The 20,034-nt window shown below is 50.1% G+C and overlaps 6 protein-coding genes across 6 annotated transcripts; all 6 read right to left on the minus strand.

Annotated features, from left to right (window-relative positions):
- Window positions 1-3,811: 3,811 nt before the first annotated feature.
- Window positions 3,812-5,460, minus strand: N7473_010727 (uncharacterized protein; the record flags this gene model as incomplete). Its single annotated transcript, XM_057156666.1, has 2 exons — window positions 3,812-4,441; window positions 4,513-5,460. The coding sequence occupies 2 exons, from the start codon at window positions 5,458-5,460 to the stop codon at window positions 3,812-3,814; spliced, it is 1,578 nt and encodes a 525-aa protein (XP_057005321.1).
- Window positions 5,461-6,324: 864 nt separating this feature from the next.
- N7473_010728 (uncharacterized protein) lies at window positions 6,325-8,859 on the minus strand (the record flags this gene model as incomplete). Its single annotated transcript, XM_057156667.1, has 1 exon — window positions 6,325-8,859. The coding sequence occupies one exon, from the start codon at window positions 8,857-8,859 to the stop codon at window positions 6,325-6,327; it is 2,535 nt and encodes an 844-aa protein (XP_057005322.1).
- Window positions 8,860-9,827: 968 nt separating this feature from the next.
- N7473_010729 (uncharacterized protein) lies at window positions 9,828-10,877 on the minus strand (the record flags this gene model as incomplete). Its single annotated transcript, XM_057156668.1, has 1 exon — window positions 9,828-10,877. The coding sequence occupies one exon, from the start codon at window positions 10,875-10,877 to the stop codon at window positions 9,828-9,830; it is 1,050 nt and encodes a 349-aa protein (XP_057005323.1).
- A 137-nt stretch (window positions 10,878-11,014) lies between these two features.
- Window positions 11,015-13,870, minus strand: N7473_010730 (uncharacterized protein; the record flags this gene model as incomplete). Its single annotated transcript, XM_057156669.1, has 1 exon — window positions 11,015-13,870. One exon carries the CDS (start codon window positions 13,868-13,870, stop codon window positions 11,015-11,017), a length of 2,856 nt encoding a protein of 951 aa, XP_057005324.1.
- A 734-nt stretch (window positions 13,871-14,604) lies between these two features.
- Window positions 14,605-16,903, minus strand: N7473_010731 (gamma-glutamyltransferase; the record flags this gene model as incomplete). The annotated part of the gene is made up of 8 exons (XM_057156670.1): window positions 14,605-15,053; window positions 15,114-15,247; window positions 15,304-15,464; window positions 15,518-16,100; window positions 16,159-16,318; window positions 16,379-16,412; window positions 16,479-16,784; window positions 16,874-16,903. 8 exons carry the CDS (start codon window positions 16,901-16,903, stop codon window positions 14,605-14,607), a joined length of 1,857 nt encoding a protein of 618 aa, XP_057005325.1.
- Window positions 16,904-18,854: 1,951 nt separating this feature from the next.
- N7473_010732 (uncharacterized protein) lies at window positions 18,855-19,976 on the minus strand (the record flags this gene model as incomplete). The annotated part of the gene is made up of 1 exon (XM_057156671.1): window positions 18,855-19,976. The coding sequence occupies one exon, from the start codon at window positions 19,974-19,976 to the stop codon at window positions 18,855-18,857; it is 1,122 nt and encodes a 373-aa protein (XP_057005326.1).
- Between the last annotated feature and the right edge of the window lie 58 nt (window positions 19,977-20,034).

Raw genomic sequence — 20,034 nt, forward strand, 5'->3', positions numbered from 1 at the left:
TTGCAGGGGAGGAGGGGTGAAATGAACGACAGGGACGTGGGTATTGTCCAACAAAGAATAGAATGTGCGGGATGTGATTATTAAAGTTGATTGTGCTCAGATCCGAGACAACGGAAAAGAACCCATAAGCAGAGCATTGTCAGGCTAAATGAACTCTAAAAGCAATAGAAATCAGGGGATAGACGATAGAAGACAAAATCACACAGGCTTTTTTCTCCCGTCAATGACCAGTAGTGGTCCACAGAATTGGGACTTTTGGAACTTTTGGTCTGGGTCTGCGAGAGGATCATCTCCGTTAGGGCCTTCGTGGTGGGGGATTTAGCTTGATACCCATGATTGGGGCAAACAGATCCATAACAGTTGCAATCCACTACTCCGTACGACTCCGTAATAATTGCAAAGGCCCAGAATTATGGTAAAATTGCCCCCACTCCAGGCGCCCATAACCCCTCTCTGATGGTCTGACCAGGGTCAGAGTGGAGGTTGTATGAAGATTTCTCTACGACAAGAGGGTCAGAGTTTGGTCGAGACGGCTAAACCCACACAAGATCATCGTCCAAGCAATACGGAGAAAAAGACTAGTACTACTCCGTAATAAGTGTACGACTACTACATGCGCGGCATGCAAACTACCGAAAAGGGGGAAGCGCCGGTCCGGTGCGGCTGCATGCCGTACCAATAAATAAGCCTGAATTTGAGGAAAGCAAAGTCGTTAGAAAAGATGCACGTTATTTGTATTGAGATGTAAGCTTACAACAGCGCCACAAACTCTCTCTCCGCGCTGACCCATTTGATCAAGTTCCGTCCACTCAGATCAGGCCACCATCAACTAGTTCAGGTTTTTCCGACGCAGGGGCGAGGCTTCTGGAACGCTAGCGGAAGACACGGGCAAGGTTCACCGCGTGCTCGATGACCAAGCCCGTGGTGGCCGTGGCTTTGAGATCAATGGTGATAGTGATAATAATATCATCAATGGTCGTAGCGCAGTTTTCAGCCTACTGGAGAGGGTTAGATGCTCCGTGGCTATTACGGGCGGGGGCATTGATCGTCCGCGGCGATTCCCTAAGGAATCAAGGCTAATTAGCTAGTAGCCAACGGTAGTCCAGCACTGGTGGCTACTTAGTACTAGCCTCCTAGGGGCTTACTGCGTGCGTCCTCCGAACCCCGCAGAATCACCAACAGACTAGTGCTTTTTGATCCGTTCTCTTTCTGGTGACCGACCGCCTCAGGGGAGGATCTCCAAATGTGAGATCTTGTTCCCTGTGACTCGCATGTGCTCTTGCCAAGGGGCATTCCAGAAGAGAGTTGTCGATCGTATAGCCACCTCGTATATACTCGAAAGGAAAACCGTAAGATGATTCAATGATAGTGTAATATTTTGATCTGACGGCGGTGCCCATTGGACCTAGGATAAGCTTTGTGTCCACATCGAACTGACCGGCAACACAGCTGGTGGTCCCGTTGACTCCATTGAATGGAACCCTAGAGGCCAGGGCAACCGTGGATTGTTTCTTGACTGAAACCAGCTACCCACCCACGGGTCAGGGGTCACTCTGCCCAGACCTCGGGGCGCTGCGTCATTGATCCTCCGTCTTTCTGGGCGAAACCATTGAACCATCGTGAGCCCTGGAAGAAAGCAGCAATTGCTTAATCTGGTGATTGCTGCACAGAATGCACAGAATGCACAGAAAAAATCTTCCAGACATACTTAAACTTGTGTTACGGTCGCAAAACGTGCGTGGTCCGCAAAGTTTGCGCGGAGATCCGCACATCAACGGAGCCATCAAGTCTGCTCAACGCCGCCTCGGGAATTTTTTGCAGTATTTGCAAGTGTCAATGGAGATCTCGAAGCCCCACAGAACAACGCAGTCCTGCGTCGGCTGGTCGGTTGGCCATGTGCCGAGGATGAAGAAAAAAGCAAGTGGCCGGGAAGGGTTAAGATATGCATGGAGGCAAATAACTAGCGTGGTTAGTAGATGGAGACATGATGGGGCATTGGGGTCACGATGGATACGATCAACAAAGACTTAACCAGCGAAGGATGAGTACACATTGACGCCGTCGCGCACTAGAGGCGTTAGCAGCGATCTTGGAGATTGCAGTCAAAATCAAGCCGTCCAAACTCAGGAATGTGCGCCCCGAGTTGTGGTGGTTTGTCAACCATTATTTGCTCCTGTTTAACCTCTAGTGGCGCCTTACTACTAAAAAGGGGCGGCAGAGAGGCACAAAATGGATTGGAGCAGTCAAGGACTTTAGGCTCGGCTTTACCGACTGTTAGGCGGCATCTTCCGCCGAGAAGTTAGCTCTCTCGCAGGATTCCTTGATATATAGAGACTAGTTGGATGTTTGCTGACGTCTCTGTATAAGAGACAGGGAAGCTTGTCGAGCGTTCCATGGGGCTGAGGCTGATGCTTATGTCGATACCGACATTGAGAGTCTGGGACCACTCGTGCCCTAGTGGGGGTCACCAAATTCCATGGTTCTTTCCGGGTCTACAAACCGCAGGGCACATTACTGTACTGGGTATACGCTCCGTACTTTGTATGTACAGTATGTATGTCCTCCTATGTATTCTCCTTAACTTGCCTATTGCTGCTAATGGCACATCTCGGCCTGCCGATCGAAGTCCCAAGACCATGGAACTGTCAAGGAGAGTTTGTACCAGAGTTGCCTTGCTTTCTCTGCATGGTTGCCACATGGCCACGCCATTGGCGAAAGCCACACTCAATGGCCCGTCATTGACCCTCTTTGTTCTGTGCTCCGTGTCCTGCGATCAGTCCTCCACTTGCAAACACGGAGATTAAAGAAGAGGTCAAGCAAATCCGATGTCGATGACCGACTAGTTTGTAAGCTTCTTTGAACTAACTACTGGTATTTTTGAGACATTATTGCTACATGGCTAGTTCCCACCAAATTACCTGTTCAATCACAAGATTGATGGTTCCTGTGCCGTGCACGGAGACCCCCGATCTGGGACCTGATCTTCGGGACCAACAGAATCTGCGATGAGGAGCTGAGATATGTACATAGGAATGACGATATGTATTTATTTTGTCCCTATGTCTCAGTTGAAATGTCCAAATACCAAGAACGACCTAGTGCTCACAGCGCTTTGCCGTACAGTGAAATTGCCGAATCCTGCAGGCTGTCTCGAGTCAGCTAGTTGTGGTTGATCCAACTATGTACCACCAAAGTTATGCTGCTCAACTGCCGATCTCCATCTGACCCCGGCCCTTTGCTTATTCAGTTACTGTTAATAACTATCGCTTTACGCCTTTCTAGCTACTAGCTAGCAGTGGCGACGTCTAGATCTCCGTCTCCGCGTTCTGTTTACATGTGACCATCAACGGTAGCGGCAGGAAACCTTACTTCTGCCCATGGTCAGGCTAAATTCGATACTATTGATTTGGCCCGTGCTAAACGGCCGGTGGATCATGGGAAGACGATGCTACTCCCCTTGAACAACCATGACGATCTGCAAATACTAAAGTTCGTACCGGGCGGCGAGCAACTGTCAACGGAGATGATCGGCTAGACCAACTTTTCAGCGGCATGAACAAGTGGTCAAAGTTTTGATCCGGATACTACAGTAAAACCGACGATATGGAGAGTTCAATATCTGCACGAGCGATCGAAGTTTGTGAAGACACGCATGATGAAATCAACGCTCACAATCATGGCCCGCTTTCGTACGACCGTGCAGGCTGGACCTGATCCGATCGACTACAACTCCGTAGTCTCGGATCCGCAATTATGCTGATCCAAATCAGTACTCTCCTCTGTGGAGCTACTGGTATCTTCATAGCAGATCTCAATTCCATCCACTTCCAGGTCTATAGAAAAGCTGCCTTGCCAGAAAATCGGCCTGTATCGGCTCATTCCGACCATTCAAGCTTTGCGTAAATGATGCCTTCCCAAGACCATTTTTCAATACCAGAGCGACTCCATTTTCTGGGTCTCCGAACGATATCTCGTCTCCACTGAGCGTCCATGTAGGACATTCTAGGTTCGCCTCGAAAACACTTTGGATAGGGCTTAGCTCGAAAAGGGAACATATTGGCCAGTTCTCCCCTTGCTTCGGCTGGATCCGGTGGCAGTCTTGCTTTGGAGATGGGATAAACATGCCCAGAAGGTACTTGTCTTGTGTTTTAGTGCCTTTTCCAGACACAAGAATGAGAAGTCGATCCTCCGATTGCTCGATCATTGCCGCTAGTTCCGATGTGCTGACCGGGTGATGTCGGATATCATGATTCCAGGAGAATTTGAAATACTCGAACCAGAGAATCAGGTCATTCTTGAAGATCGTGTTGAGTTGGAAGAGAATATGGGTTTTGAACAATTTCCCAGGTTGATGCAGACACTTCAGCACATTCGCTTCGAGATGAGACGGTTCGGTCAAGAGAGAGCTTATGATATCATGCAGAGCATCTAGAAGAAATGGCTACATGTCATCATCAGATTACTCAGTGTTTATCAGGCAAGGACAACCAAATTTTGAGCCGATTCACGTACCGCAGACCTACAGCCCTTATCGAACATGGGCCAATTAATCCCAACATCAGAATACTGCGCGAATGTCCGAGTCACGCAATCAGCAACCTCATCAAGCTCGCCAGTGCCCACCAAACAGTCCAACTTGTTTATCCCAAAGCTGTGGTACAACATGAGCCGCACAATGTCCCGCAGTCTCTCAGTTGGCATAGTAAACTCATAAAGTCGAGGAGGCGTCTCTCCATGCAGTCGCAACGCCAAAGGACGAAAAGCATCGCGAGGCTCCCCCGCTAGAGGAAGACTTCTCTTCGGCTGAGCAGTCATCACTACACTAAGAAGATCATGGTACAACTCATCTCCCCAATCGTCATAATTTGGATCCCCTAGCTGTGAAAGGGTTGATTTGATTTTCTCATCGGGCAAGTCATACGCGCGACGACGGGCCTCTCTTCTCCATTCATCAGCATCATGGGGTAGCTTGTGGCCATTTCGTTCCGTAGCTAGACTCTGAAAAATGAGTCTTCTATGGTCTGCTGGGCTGAATTCACACCAGCCACCACCCCATGATTCGAATGTGACTCCCCTGTCATATGGCATCAGCCAAAGGAGTGCTCGAGTTAGTTCGCTCAAAGTGAGTGCTGAGGGATGCTCATAGCGGAAGGGGTATATCGAAAGGTAATGTAAACTTCGAAAAATGATGGAGCCCACGTCCGCGAGGTGTTTGGGCAGAACACTTGAACGTGTGAGAAGTTTGGTAAATCCCTTCTCGTCGACACGTTTGATTCCTGTCTCGTCTTCGGTAGCCACCGAGTTGAAAGTCGCTTCAAGACCTTCCGTGTTGATATTATAGGTGTTCGTCTGCTCTAGGAATCTGTCCAGTATCTTCTCTGGTGTAAACAGACCTTGCGCGACCCAGCGGTCCACGTACTGAGTCGTGACTCCGCCTGGAAGCATCGTTTCCATTACCATGCGAAACAGGCAAATTGTCAACCCGCGAGACGCAGGCCAAGTCCCACTGTTCTGGAAATGTAGGGTAGACAAGGTCGCTTAATCAAGCCTTCGGCGTAGAACTAAGCTCCGATCGGTTGATTGGTCCTTGGCAGCGTCACACTTGTGATCCTGCCAACTTAACTTTCAGTGAGGCTGACAGGGCGTTAGGCACACGCTTGTCAGCCCTGCCCAGCCAGCGATGATGAAAAACCGCTTGGCGACTTATTATCAGCCATAAACCTCAAGACATTTGTGGTGGGGCCAACAAAAAGTGCCTTCTTAAAGTCTCCACCAAGTATTCAAGCGTATGCCTTGCTCAGTAATGCACATAGGAATACGTCAAGAACTCCATGTCGAAGGATAGTCAAGGAGACGTTTATGAGAATGCCTAGATAGAGTGATAGATGAAGTTTCATAGCTGGAGTATACCCTCCAATGATAACCAGTCTTTTCGCTTACCTCGAATGTTGTTATCCGTACGTTACAATAAAGCTCGCTGTATAAAAACATCCAAACTGAGTTTGATTGATATTCATTTTAGGTCAACGATTCACATCAAGGACCACTCATGACATTCATGTATCATAAAGAACAAGCTAAGAGGGGACCAAATAAACAAAATCATCATAAACGTCAAAAATGCACCAGGCCAAAAGCCATTATCATATGGGGAAAGTGGGGGATAGGCAGTGGGTATCATCATCAGTTCATCAATCCGTAGCACCCGATGCAATCATATATCCACCTCGCATGCAATCCTGAAACTTGCACTTGGCCGTCTTAAAAAAGAAATGAAAGGCCGTAAATCAAAATCTTGCGAACCTTCGTCGAAGAAACATTTCTCTATCTCCGCCGCGAGTTTCGGCTGTCGCGGCGACTAACATGCACCATGTCCTCCTCCTCATCTTCTTCCTCGACTGGAGCCGGGGTCCGGCGCTCGGTGCGTCGCTTGGGTCGGCGCCGACGGTTCGAGCTAATATTACTAGCGGAGTCGTCGGGGGCCAGGGAGCGGTCGTCATCCATGAGGAAATCATCTTCAGTGCCGCTCTCCCAAGCTGAGGCTGGGGTTCCCAGGCGCGCTTCGACGTAGGAGCCTCGTCGGCTTTGGCTGGCGACGGAGAGACCGGCACCACGTTCGCGCAGTGCAAGGCGGACAACTTCTGCTTTGAGGTGGAGTGCCTCGAAAGCATCTTCCAGAGCTTCCATTCCGAGGAAGATATCGCGTTCAATTTCAGCCAAGGCGGCGATTTCCGTTTCCTCATCCAACGCGATCGGCCCTCCGAATGAAGCAGGGGAATTCGGGCCTCCGTTGGGCTGGCTTCCGGGCCGGAAGCTGCTGTCCATGTAGTTGGGTGTTGGACCGCGCGAGATTCCTGCAGCGCTGAATGGCGTGTTGGAGCGACTGCCACTCCAGCGGGGATTGGTGGCCGGAACGGGATCTTCGACACCGCTGCGGAGGAACCCGTCAAATCGGCCGGATATCAGGATCTCCCACTCGTCATCTGTAATAGCAGCAAGGGTTGCCAAGACGTGGTGCAGACCCGGGTTGTTTAACATAAACATGGCCGTTTCCGGGTCGCGCGGGAGAGATGGAAGGCGATATAGTCGCTGAATCGCCTGCGAAGAAGACACGAGTGGCGACGGTCGGTGTCGAGGTTTCTCATCATCTGCACGCGGCACGGGAGTTGAGGAATTGATTCCAAGGAGAGCACAAAACACGGAGCGTTGGTGAGATTCAAGATGTGTGAGCATCGCAAAAGTCAAGGTTTCATCGTCCACTTCTTCAGGTGCACTGCTCGCTGAGTCAGTCTGCTCAGAAAGCCATTTGTCAACCGCGACCTTGGTCTTGCGAGACTGGCGGATAAAGTGATCGCGGTACTCCTCGGGTACGTCGACATCAAGCTTCTGCATGGGAATGTGCTCTTCGCCAGGAGATCCCGCATCCACGGTGGATGCAACCATCATAAACGGCGGCCACATGGGCAACTCGCGACGTCCAGACACTAACTCCAACACCTCCCCCCAGCTCACACCCTCTGGACGTTCCTCCCTGTCTTCACGCTCACACATAAGACAGTTGCATGGCTCTGATGAAATGTCACGTGCGAAAACGGTCTCCAGACGATCCAGCAGCCGACGAGCAACAGATCGGTATCCAGTCGCGACGGCCAGAGATCCGTTCTTGCTCATGACCTTTTGGTAATCATCTAGCAAGTGACTGAACTGATCAAAAACCTTAGCAGCTGCCAGCTGAGGCTGAGTGGCGGATTGAGAGAAAGGGTCGGACGTGGCTGGGACAGGAAGCAATGTTCGCGGCACTCGGTGATCAAGACCTCCATGTTGAAGAAGATAGTCGACCCTCGGGATGGTGACAGGGACCTGTGGCGGAGGTGGAGGAGGCGGCGGCGCACCGAATCCTGGAATGGGCATCACAGGTCGGCCATAATCAATCGAGTCGTCGCTGGGAGTATGACGGTGGGAGGCCGCCGACCGGTTCTGATTGCGAGAGGGGGGCTTCATCGGCGGGGTCATTGCCTTCCGTGGTACAGTGTATTGTTGATTAGGAGCAATGGAGGTAGCATCAGATCCAACGGTCGATTCTCCGCCCACATCGCGAACTGTTGACTGAGAGGGCGACAACGTCGAGCGACTCGATCGCTTGGGTAGCTTTTTCTCATCGGAGAGTTTTGCCTTTGATGGTCTGTGACTGGCACGAGGCGACGAAGCTTCCTTTTCAGACCTAGATGACTTTGACTTTGGTGTATCTGCCCTCGCCGTCTTGCTAGACTTGGTTGAATCATCTCTCTTCGATCGAAGGCTCGATGACGACCTGTTCACCTCGGTTCTGATCCTTATGCTTGCCTTTTTGGCCTTGGGCTTTTCCCCCTCTTTATCATCTTGCCTGCTGGCCGTACTGCCCCTCTGAGATGATTCCTGGTCGAGACCAGTCAATGGTGGACTGGGAGGGGCATGGTTATTCTCGGTGCGGTCGTGACTGGGTCCATTTTCCTTCTGAGCGGTCAAGTCGGTCGGGTCTGGGGTAGGGATGTCGTGGTGGCGAACATCTTCTTTGCTATGCGCTTTGGAGAAGGAAGGGTATGGGAGGCTGGACCTCGATTCCAGGAACGAGGCTGTTCCCGCTCGACTCGCGGCGTCGAGGCCAGGCATAGAGGACCGTCGTGGGGGAGGAGTGTGGGAGGTCGAGGAAGTCGAGCAGCGAGCCGTGGATTCTTCGGGCTCGGTTTCCTTGGTTGACGTGCGGGAGGTCCGTCCTTGGGACGCTCGATTTGTTGATGGTTGGGATTGTTTGTTGGAGGTAGTGGAGGAGGACTTGGGCTTCCGACTCTTTACGCTGTTAGGTCTCACCGGAAAAAACATGGCGGGCTCGTGAGAAATCGTAGCGGGAGCGTTAGCCGTACGAGGTGGACCCCTTCAGGTAACTTTGGGCCCGCTGGTTCATCTGTCACAGTTCGTTTACTTCACAGTAGCCTTCTTTCTCGTCTGTGCTGTCTTGAACCCTTGTGTCAGGCAAGGCTGAGTGGATGAGATACTGCACCGCCACTGAGGGGGAAAGTGTTCCTATTTTCGTCTCCAATTCCTGCGCGTGCTGCCTGGCGCTTAAGTTGGGCAGGTGTGACTTGTCACTGGTCGCTTAAGGTCGGAGTGGCACAGCGCTTATGTCGATCGCATGAGAGCTACGGGAAGGGCTTGGGCATTTCATCGATGGATGACCGTTATCTGTCTGGGCGATCGATCGAGCAGGTTCGAATAAGACAGTGCGGAGTGAAATAAGCTCACGTCCAGGTACGATGCATGAAACAGCCTGGGGAAAGAGCGTGGACAGAGGGGACCGGTATGCGGTGGAGTGGCGGTCGGAATGGAGGATAATACTTTTGGCCCCCGCTCAACTGGCGTGGGGGACAGCTGCATGGACGCCCGATGCTTCTGGTGAGATTAGGATGAATTCACCTCGGGCTGCAACGAAGAGGATAACCCGAGGTCGGGGAGAAGGTGGTGGTATGGTCGGTCACCTGACAATGGCCTTACTACAGCATCTGCGTACTGAAACAATAGAGGGGAGGAACGGGGCCAGTCACATACCCTCTTCTCTTCTAGCAGACCTATATGTAGTCCAAACATGATCTCTCGACTTATCTTTCAACGCATGAATGATTACATGATTTTGAAGTTCAGTGTAGTTCCAACTTTGGTTATCTAGACAACTTTTAAGACTGTCAGGATCAAGTTACAACTGACTGGGGTCCTTATGTGGAGAGGGTATCATTCAAACAGCTAAACAAACAAGAATTTGTATCTCCCAATCCTACAACGTATGTGCTCAGTGACTAGTCCATCACATGCAGTCCATTCGGCGCCTTCTTCACTGGGGATGTTTGCAACACCCAATTCCCATCCTCCTCGTGCGCCACACCATCTCGCCGTGCCGCTCGTAGTGTCTTCTCTCCGGCCGGAGTCAAATCACCCGAGTGGCAATCCCAAACCCATCCTTCCTTGAGCCACATCCAAGTGAGATAAGCACGCAGTTCCTTATCCTGCGGGAGAACAGACTTCCATTCGGGGACAAAGCCATGCACATCCGAATCGGTGCCTTTCCAATCCTTAGCTAGACCTCGTAGCTCATCACGGCAGAAGATGCGCCAGCTATCCAAGGAGTATGCTCCGACTCCGGGTAAATGTGCGATTTCCCAAGCTGCACGGGGATCTTCATCATCGAGATATTCATCGGCTGGGACATCCCGACCATCCAGCTTCTTGGGGTAATGAATTTTGCGATATCGTTTGCTCTTGACGGGGGGATCGGTCTGCCAGAGTTGCGCAATGCCAATGCATTTCTTAGCTCGTTGGTTTTGAAACCCCAAACAACGGATCATAGACACAAGCTCCGTCAGGTCGGCGGAAGCCATAGCATGAATAGTAGGATAGCGTTCAAAGACTTTGAACAAGACGGGTAAAGCAACACCACCTCGCGTTCTGTTCAGAAAAATGGTGGCAATAAGCAACTTGAATGGTTCATGTGCAAGTTGCTCCTGAACGAGTCCGAAGGATGGGGCATCGATAGGTGGGAATGGAAGACAAGATTGGGGAGGATCTGGTGAATTGGGAAAGTATGGTGATATTTTGGGTCGTTTGGGTCGAGGATCTTTGGAGATTTCAGGTTCAAGGAATTTAGTGTGCTTGACAGGAGTGCGAGGCCCCGAAGCACTCTCAGGGGGCAGAAAATGCGGACTTTTCGAAGGCGAGATTTTGGGCGTGGGATACAAAGCGAGATCATCATCGAGATCAAGATCGAGATCGCTAGGTGGGTCACTCAACGAGGAGTCTGAACTTAGATCCAGCTCTTCCAGGATCTTCCGACTCTTCGCAGGCGGTGACATGTCCAGTAATGGAGATGCTATGTCCAGAATTGCATTTGTATTTGTTTTTGAAGTAGGAATGTCGGTCTTTGGTGCTGTGCAGAAGTATTTGGAGGTCACCTCATCGCTGGGTGTCACCCCTCGCAAATCACTGGAGATCAAAAATCCGTGTCCCACTCCCTTGGATCAGGTGACAAGGGCCCGTATCTCGATCGGGAAGCACTCGATGACGGGGTCGAAATTAACATTGACTCAACACCAGCAACCTCGCGTTGAGGAGTTGACTTGACAGGGGTCTGTGGCTGAGTGCTCGATGGTGAAAACGACTTCTTCGCAACAGTATTTTCAGGCCGAGGTGTTTCCCGTGCAATGTAGACTCGGGCCTTTGGCTCGTCGTGATCTGAAGATACCACATCTTCTCCGCGATCATTTGAGAGTTCGTGAGACTCATTTGAGCGATCTAGGAACGGAATATCTGGGGTGGCTTCATCGTCTTTCACATCGCCCTCATCGTGATGCGACGCCAAAGACCGCTCCTGACGCTTGCGCTCTTTCTTCCGTTCTTTCTTGGCTTGTTTTTTGAGCTCCTGCTCGCCAAGCTCGGGAGCCTCGATTGCAAGCAGATCGTCTTGATTTTGACCATCGTCAATGGTGTTGCTGTTCGTTTCGAGTTTTGAAGATTCGCGCTTCCGCTTCCGCTCTCTCTTCTGTTCTCGTTTGTGCTCGCGCTCTTTCCGTTTCCTTTCTTTCCTCGGTTCGGGATCTATTGCTAGTGGTTTAGACAAAGGCACGTGAGCTTGATTTTTCTTCGTTTGCAGTGCCTGTGCCGGGGTGTCTTGTAAATGAAGGATGTTGCGATGCTTGAGCCAGGAGTTCGTGGGCTGTTGTTGCGCTTTCAGCTCCTTTTCCCTCCTTTCTTGATTCTTCTTCGCCTTTTTCTCCCGCTTCGCTTTTTTTCTTTCCTGTCTTTTCTGATTCTTCGACAGCTTTGTGGTGGCTTTACTGGTCGGCACAGAAGGTAGGTCAGGAAATAAGTTCTCCTGGATCAAATTGGCCACCGCCTCAGGTAGATCATTTGATACATCCAAGTTGCCAGGGGAGCATTCGACATTCACGCTCGTTCCAGCTTCAGAGGTTTTGTGAGCTGCATCACCAACGCCACAAGCGACAAGCTTTTGAAGCGGAGGAGTCGGCTGAATATTATCCTTCGTCTCAGTAGTTCTCTCTTCTTGTGGGGCTTTATTGAGTTGTTGTCTTCTTGCTTTCCTCTTCTGGCTCTTCGAAAGATTGTCAGGATGATTCTTGTTCTGCTCGAGAGCCATTATTGGATTCAAGTATTCGGGCATTCTGTCTGCTGCGGTCTCTGGTGGAATTTCTGGTTTGCGCAGGCCCTCGGGCACAACCTCGTCATTCGCAGAGTCTCTCGCCCTTGGGAGATTGCTGGCTTCTTGGGCGTCTTTGAGACCTTCCTTCTTATCGTCGGCAGAAATCGTTCTTTCGATCGGGACACTCGGCTGAATGAGGTCCTCTGTCGGAAGGGTATCTGCAGTTTGTGATACAGTGGCATCACCTGTTTCAAGGGGCAAATCGGGCGTGCTTTCGACCTGGACATTGGTGGTCCTTTCATGGTTCTCTTGGGCCTGAACATCAAGCAGATGAGATGGTAGTTCAGGTGTGCTTTCGAGAAAATGATTTTCGACAACCCCATTAGGGAATTCGTCACCGTCGGTAACGATGGCGTTGAGGGGCGAGTCGGGAGTGCTCTGGACTTGAAAAACAGTAGTTTGTTCATCTTTCGTGTAGCTCGGAGAATTTGGAAGCTCGGGAGATGGTGGATTGGCATCATCGGCAATTTCAATGACCTCGGACACTGTGACTGGCTGCGGGGCCTTTTGGGATTCAAGTAGATGTCTCTTGCTTCTCTTATTCTTCGGGCTCGGAGACCCCTCCTTGCGGCTTCGTTTGCGACTCTTTCGAGACGGGGAATGCGACTCAGGCTCATCGTCAACCTCTTCTCCGAAGGGAATGTCCTCAAGCCCAGGCGCAAGAGGTTCCGCACGGACACCGGCACGATCGAGATATAGCCTGCGCACATACTTTATCAAGTCCCAGATCACCCCAGGATCCACTCCCTTTGAGAGAGCTTCCTTGCACATGTCCGTGATAAATTGACGCCGTGCAGAGCGTTTCACGGGTTGCACGAACTGAGACATGAACGGGTGTGCCACAATAAAATGCAGCACATGCCCTTTCACAGATTCTGTGACAGAGGAGAAGATGAGTTGCTCCTCTTTGAAGTCTTCCCCTGAGTTCCTCACTCCATTTTCGGATACACAAATCCTATCACCGGCAGCAACATTCGCTTCGATATTCTTCACATGCATAGGGCCGGATTCGACGGTCTTTGCATTGACAATATTCACATGGACAGTCTTCGGGTTGATTATGTTCACATTGACGGTGCCCACTCCACTTTCCATGGCATCAAAAATTTCCGATGTGTCGTCAGAATCGCCCTCAATGGTAGCAACCGCCTGGGAATTGACATCAACATTCCTCTCCTGGGGGTCCTGGGGGTCCTGGGGGTCCTGGAGCTCATCGTGCTTATCGTGATCGATGTCCGTATCTTTCGGCAAAGGACTTTCATCATCGCTGCGAAGATCAATGACCGTGATCTCCCTCTTGGCCGCAGACCGCTTCTTTTTTGGCTTGGTGGACTTGGTGGTCTTTTTCGCCCTGCTCTTCGTCATCACTCTAGGTGTCGACAGGGGTGAGTCTTTCTTATCGGCAGCCCCGTTTCGTAATTTGTAAGAAGCTGGTGAGTCTCCAGACCCATCAGCACCTGAGTAGAATGGCCAGTCGTTGCTTCGCGACTCTTCAAGGCGGGCTTCCTCGGATAGAATCTTGTCCATAGCTTCCTCGACAAAGTCGGGAAAGACCTTGTAGTTTTTGTACGTTTCGGTGGGGTAGGAAGCAGGAGGTGGAACGATGGAAAAGTCGGCTGGAGACGCCATCTCGCAGGTAATGTTCGCGCTCTCGCGGCTGTTCAGATGGCGGGGGATAGAAGTGAAGGATGCATGAGCGCGGTCGGTTCAGATTCAGTCACACCACAACCTGGTTGACTTAAAAAGGTCAGTCTGGGGAATCCCGATATAATTAGCGTCAAGCAAGCATACGGTCTTTGAGTGTCACTTGGATGGCGGCGAATCTGGGGAAGGTCGAGGGGGCTTCAGCATGGTCTGGTGGGTGAGTTGTTGAATTGAAAGAGGCGGAGGTCGGGGGCTCGAGGGAGTAAAATGGTACAGGAATTGGGTGTCATAAAAGAGAGTGGGAGGTTCCGCAGCCCTGAATGAACGTGTAATAGGACAAAAAGAAGGAATTGGCGGCTTCAGACATGTCCAACAAAAATTAGGAAACTCCGCACGCCGAGCTGTCAACGCGCACAGACCAAGTCGCGATAGGCTTATCGCTAGGATGCCTCGGGGAAATGGCCGTCGCGTCACCAAAGGGCAAACCTCCAAACTTGCGAGCCCATGGTTGGGAGAATTGCAGCCGTGAGTTTTAAACGCAAGATGAACTCAAGAACATAACTCGAAAGATTATTCTTGTGATCAAGGCTATATTTTTCTTGATTCACTCCTTCAAATCATCAACATAACTACAGGTATATATTCACGTTTAAGGTTGTTTACATATGTATTAGCTTCCAAATGAGTAAACCATCCCCACATATCGAGCATCCCCCATTCTAAATCGAGTATCCTGCAGAAGCGAGCTGTCGTGGCTCACCAGCAGCATCGAAGGTCCCATTTAATTGAACGTGAATGAGCTGCGCTGTGCTCTGACCTGGTGCGACCCATGTCACATTATGCCCAAGGCTCTCCATGAAAGCGACAGTCGAATTATCGTAGGAATATTCGAAGGTGACCTGGTTGGGAACCAGCTGATCATGCAGACGCGGCTTTGCAAGAGCCTCAGCTGCACTCAACTTTTGGTCAATAGAATGAATGATATTCTGAACAGTGGCCGTGATAATACGACTGCCTCCAGCAGAGCCAGCAACCAAGAAAAGCTTGCCATCGGGGCGCAGGACAATCGCCGGGGTGATGGATGACAAGGGGCGCTTTCCAGGTCGAATGTAATTTGCTTCGGAAGGAATATAGCCAAATTGGTTGGAGGATCCAGGAATTGAGAAGTCTAGAAATGATCCATTAGTTGGCGGCTTTTGATTGCGTGTGTACTCCGCTGATCACCTACCGTTCATTTCGTTATTCATGATGATTCCCGTCTCGGGGACCAGGACATGGCTTCCGAAGAACAAATTGATCGTGGTGATCACAGAGATAGCAAGGCCGGTGTGGTCAGCGGTCGCGAGATGAGAGGTTCCTGGACTGGAAGCCAGTTAATCAATTTAGTTGTGTTCGTGTTGACTAAAAGGAGTTCGTACGTTTCCAAACTTTCCAGGCCTGATGGGTCGTATGTAGACACATTCTGGGTGTGAAAATCGGAAATCTTCCCTCGAATACTATCGATAGTCGATTGTTTCAACATGTTCTGCTGATATTCGTCCATGCCCTCCACAAAAGATGGGTCACCGAGTTTAGTCCGCTGCCGGCGTTGTTAGTATAGAAAATCATTCCTTAGAGTTTGAGCAGACCTACCTCTCCATATCCAAAACGCATCGCCTCGTCCATCCGGTGCGTGCTAAGATTCAGTGACTTTTCCGAATCAAACAGACCTTTGTAGGTGCTCAGAATTTTAAGGATGCTGAGAGCAACAATTCCACTCGAAGGAGCCGTCGTACTTGCGATCTTATATCCGCGATAGTCAATCATCGAGGTATTGCGAATCGCCACAGTGTAGTTCTTCAAGTCCTCGACAGTCATGGTTCCGTTTGCTGCTTGAATAGCATTGATCATTGTCTCTGCCATTGGGCCTGTGTAGAATGCATCCGGTCCCCGATTAGCGATAGTTTCAAGTGTATCTGCATAGCGCCTCCGTGTAATGGTGTCTCCCAAGCCCAATCGGGTTCCGTTGGGAGCAAAATCCAAAGCCCAGTTCGGATCCTTCGACAAGAAATCTTCTCCATCGCCAACTGCAAGCCCCATATATTTGACCAGATCTGTAGACACGGCAAACCCATTTCGTGCCGTCCGAATCGCTGGCTGCATCAACGTCGCCCAGGGGAGAGAGCCATATTTCCGGTGAAGATACTCTAGTCCACGGATCTCGCCAGGTACACCACTATAGCGTGTCAATGCGTGTCTCCCAAATGGGAACATGTATTTGCCAGTGATCATACCTTGCCAGTCCTCCGTAAATAGATGCCTCGGTGTTATTTTTATACATGTCCTGAAAGGCGGCAGCGGGCGCGGTCTCACGGAAGTCAATGAACTCAAAAGAGCCGTTCGGTGCTCGGACAAGCATGAAGCCACCTCCGCCGATTCCACTATGGTACATTGCTGGGGGTGGATTAGTTTCGGCCAGCCTGATGTGTTACCATGATTGTCAGATAAACTCACAGGTTACACCGATACAAAATTGTGCGGCGATCAACTATCAAATCTATTAGCACGGGGCCTGCATTCTAGAAACACTCCTTTCTCAAGAGGGTGTACTCACTGCATCGGCAGCATTACCGCCCATCTCGAACATCTCAATACCATGCCGCGAACAAATAGCATTCTCCGTCGCAACCGCACCCAATTTTCCCGGGCCGATCGCTCGTCCTTGTCCATTGTTGTGGTCGGTATCTCGAATAGCGAATTCAAGCGGCGATGTGGATGCGCTGGGTAACCAGGCGACAAACAAGATCATAGACAGTACGGCCAACAGGCCGAAGTTCCTGGAATAAAACATCTTCCTAGATCCGATGCAATGTCCGTCGCTGCTCTTGACCTTCGCAAAGGAGTGCGAACCCAGCAGAGGCTATTAAATCCATCATTTACACTGAACAGGCCGTCTTTCAGCGTGAGGGGGTAGCGGGGATTTGACCAGGGTCGGTATGGATCTCTTACCTGCTTCTCCACATCTCCAGCGCCGATCATTGCAACGTGCAGGAGCCCATGCACGCGTATGGGATGTTGAGATTCGAGAGACTCCTACTCCCTGTCGACCTAGTAAACAGTAGCTTTTAATTTCTCCGAGGATTCCATAATCAAATGAAACCCATTCCCGTTTTTCGGGGAATGTCCGAAACCGGTGGTCTCGTGGATTGAATTGCTCTTTGGGATATCAACATGACCCCGCAGATAAGCGGCCGTCCCTCTCCACTCACTAATCTTCGGGGACATAAAGCCAGATTACCTACGACAACATACACTATGACTGCCTATATTTCCGCTACTGTTATCTGTGGGGGGTATGAACGTGGTCCAATAACGCCTGAGCGGATGACTCCTGACCATAGTGTGTTGGGGTCAGAAACCAACATTATTAATCATGGGTTTGGAGTCGCGTGGCACTGACATTCTCGTACTCGAAATAACCTAGTCCCAAAGCTTATCACAGCGTCCCGTTATTGCGCCCCGATTAATACTGGCATTGCTACGCTAAAACCATCCCCATCCAGTTAGTCTTCAGCGGAGAGGGCGCCGGCGACGGCAGGGTTGGTCTTCGGAGCGTCAAATCTGAGCTCTATCATCCAAAGATGAATGAGCAAATGCTCATGGTATGGAATGCACTCAGGACGACTTCGATATCGGCGGCGCTATAAGTTTGATAGACATTTCCCCTCTGTAAGCCAGGGGGTACCTTATCTTCTAACTATAGATTATTCAATAATCATGGCAGACGCTCAACGGTTATCGCCCCTGGCCCTGGTAATCTCGCTACCCTTTCTTATCAAACTGTAACATTGTTACATATCGGGTTGTGTGTCCCACGCTGCCCTGCCAAAAGGCGGAGTTATACAAGAAGCAAAAAGAAAAGCAAAAAGAAAAGCAAAAAGATAATGGCGCTGCCCGGAATCGAACCGGGGCTGGCACGGCCACAACGTGACGTCATACCACCTGAAAGTAGGTCGGTTAGAATTGGTTGATTCATGCTGCTGATTGCAGGTATACTCACTAGACCACAGCACCGACTTGCTGACAGAGCAGTTCAATTAGTGAATTCAGAACCCACTCCTCGAGTCGTTGTCATTAGTTGCTGAGCACCCGTTATGATTCGCTCGGTGGAAATTATACCCTATCACAGTTACCATTAAGGGCGAGCTTATATGTACTCCGTATAAGAGCGCAGATAGTTGGCTTGCTCTTCACTTAAGTTTGTCACACGCTAGCTATTCCGGAATAGGACTCTCCCATCGCGTGCTCTCTCAGAAGCAAGACAAGATGAAGCAATAGCCAAAAGGCTTTCAAAACTTCTCCTCGTAGGGAAATAGAAACGGATGAACTAATGTCAATGCAACATGCAATCATAACTAGGAAGGTTACTCGCCATTCTTTGTCAATTGGTCATTTTACTCGGGAAATAGCCTTGAGAACTAATAGCCTCACTCTGAACAGCATGGCTCTAAGTGCGTTTCATAAGAATGACAATATGGGAGTCCTGTAGCTAAAGTCAAACTTTGAAAGAGAGCAGAGGTTTTCAACGTAGAGCAAGTTGTTCATTCGAGACACTTATCAAATCTACAGGGAACAAAGGGATCACGGACATAAGAGAGCTGGAGAGTTCCAAATTCCATTAATACCCGCTTCTGTGCTCAATCTCTTTGGCTGTTCATTTCTTAGGGCTTCAACTCTCGCTCGGCATGACGTCTAAGTCGAGGAACGATACTTTTTCTCACTCTAAATTAACAAAAATTAGACGTCTCTTCTCCCAGCGGAATCACGGCCACATGGCACTCACCAATCGATCCATCAGCCGGCACAACCCATTTTTCAGGACTTTTGCGTCATAGATCCTGGATCTGTAATACTTCAAAGTCAGCAGGGTGACGGATTGCGGCTGGAATGCAGCTAGTAGAGCAGAGGCATATACTGACCGTATTCAACTTCAGTCAAAATCGTCATCATCCTGACCACGATTTGTAGCAATATTCGAGGCCTTCAAGGAAGAGAGGATTGGGTGGAATCCGACAAGTGGATTGCTCAGCTTAAAGAGATGCGAGACATTTCGAGTCGGAAAGTAACAGTCATTGTGGCTCGGCTCACCCTCGCTTGAAGATTTGTTGACTTCCAGTGAGCAGGTTCTCAGTAGAGAGTGATCACTCAATTCCTGCTTCCATGAAGACAGTTCTGATAATGTCTCGGCCGTATCGGGATGGTCTTCGCCAAGGCAACTCGTTCGTAGCTTCCCACATTGTTTAAGCATGGCCACGGCATCTTTGAGGCGGTCTTGACTCTTCCAGGTCCGCGCAAGGTTCTGCATTCGCTTGAGCGTAAGAGGGTGCTCAACACCTAGAATGGCCTTAGATGATTCCAACAAGGGCACTTCAAGAGCTTCAGCCTCCTTCCATCGCCCTTGATTCCCAAAGGTCAGGCCTAAGTGCTCCAGGCTAATGAGCGTTTTGGGGTGCCCTTCGCCCAAAACCTTTTTCTTGAGATTCAAAACCACAATTCCAAGCTGCTCGGCCTCTTGATAACGCCCACGGCTTCGAAAAGTTGACACCATCGTCCCCAGCGTACTAGGGTGCTCAACACCGAGAACATTCTTTTGTGTCTCAAGTACCTGCACTTCAAGCTCCTCAGTTTCTTTCCATCTCCCCTGCTTCCAAAATGTCGCCGCAAGATTAGCCATGCTTATTAACGTATCGGGATGCTCGACACCCAGGATACTCTTTTCCAGCTCCAGCACCTGAATTTCAAGCTCTTCCGTCTCTTTCCATCGTCCCTGATCATAAAGTGACGACGCAAGATTGGTTATGCTCGTTAATGTATCAGGATGCTCGGCACCTAGAACATCCTTTTGTAGCCCCACAACCTGGATGCTTAGCTCTTCGGCTTCCTTGAATCGCCCCTGATCCAAAATGACCACTGTGAGGTTCGACATACTCATCAGCGTATCATGATGCCTAAGACCGAGAATCTTTTTCCTGTTCTCAAAAACCTGGGCGTGTATAATTTCAGCCTCCTTCGATCGCCACTGTTTCCAAAAGATCAAGCCAAGGTCTTCCATGCTTTTTAGCGTATCAAGATGCTCAAGGCCTAAAATTTCCTTTCTGGAATCCAACACC

The sequence above is a fragment of the Penicillium subrubescens genome (assembly GCF_028828155.1).
Source record: "Penicillium subrubescens strain IBT 31985 chromosome Unknown utg000007l_segment0_segment0, whole genome shotgun sequence".
Classification (NCBI taxonomy): Eukaryota; Fungi; Ascomycota; class Eurotiomycetes; order Eurotiales; family Aspergillaceae; genus Penicillium; species Penicillium subrubescens.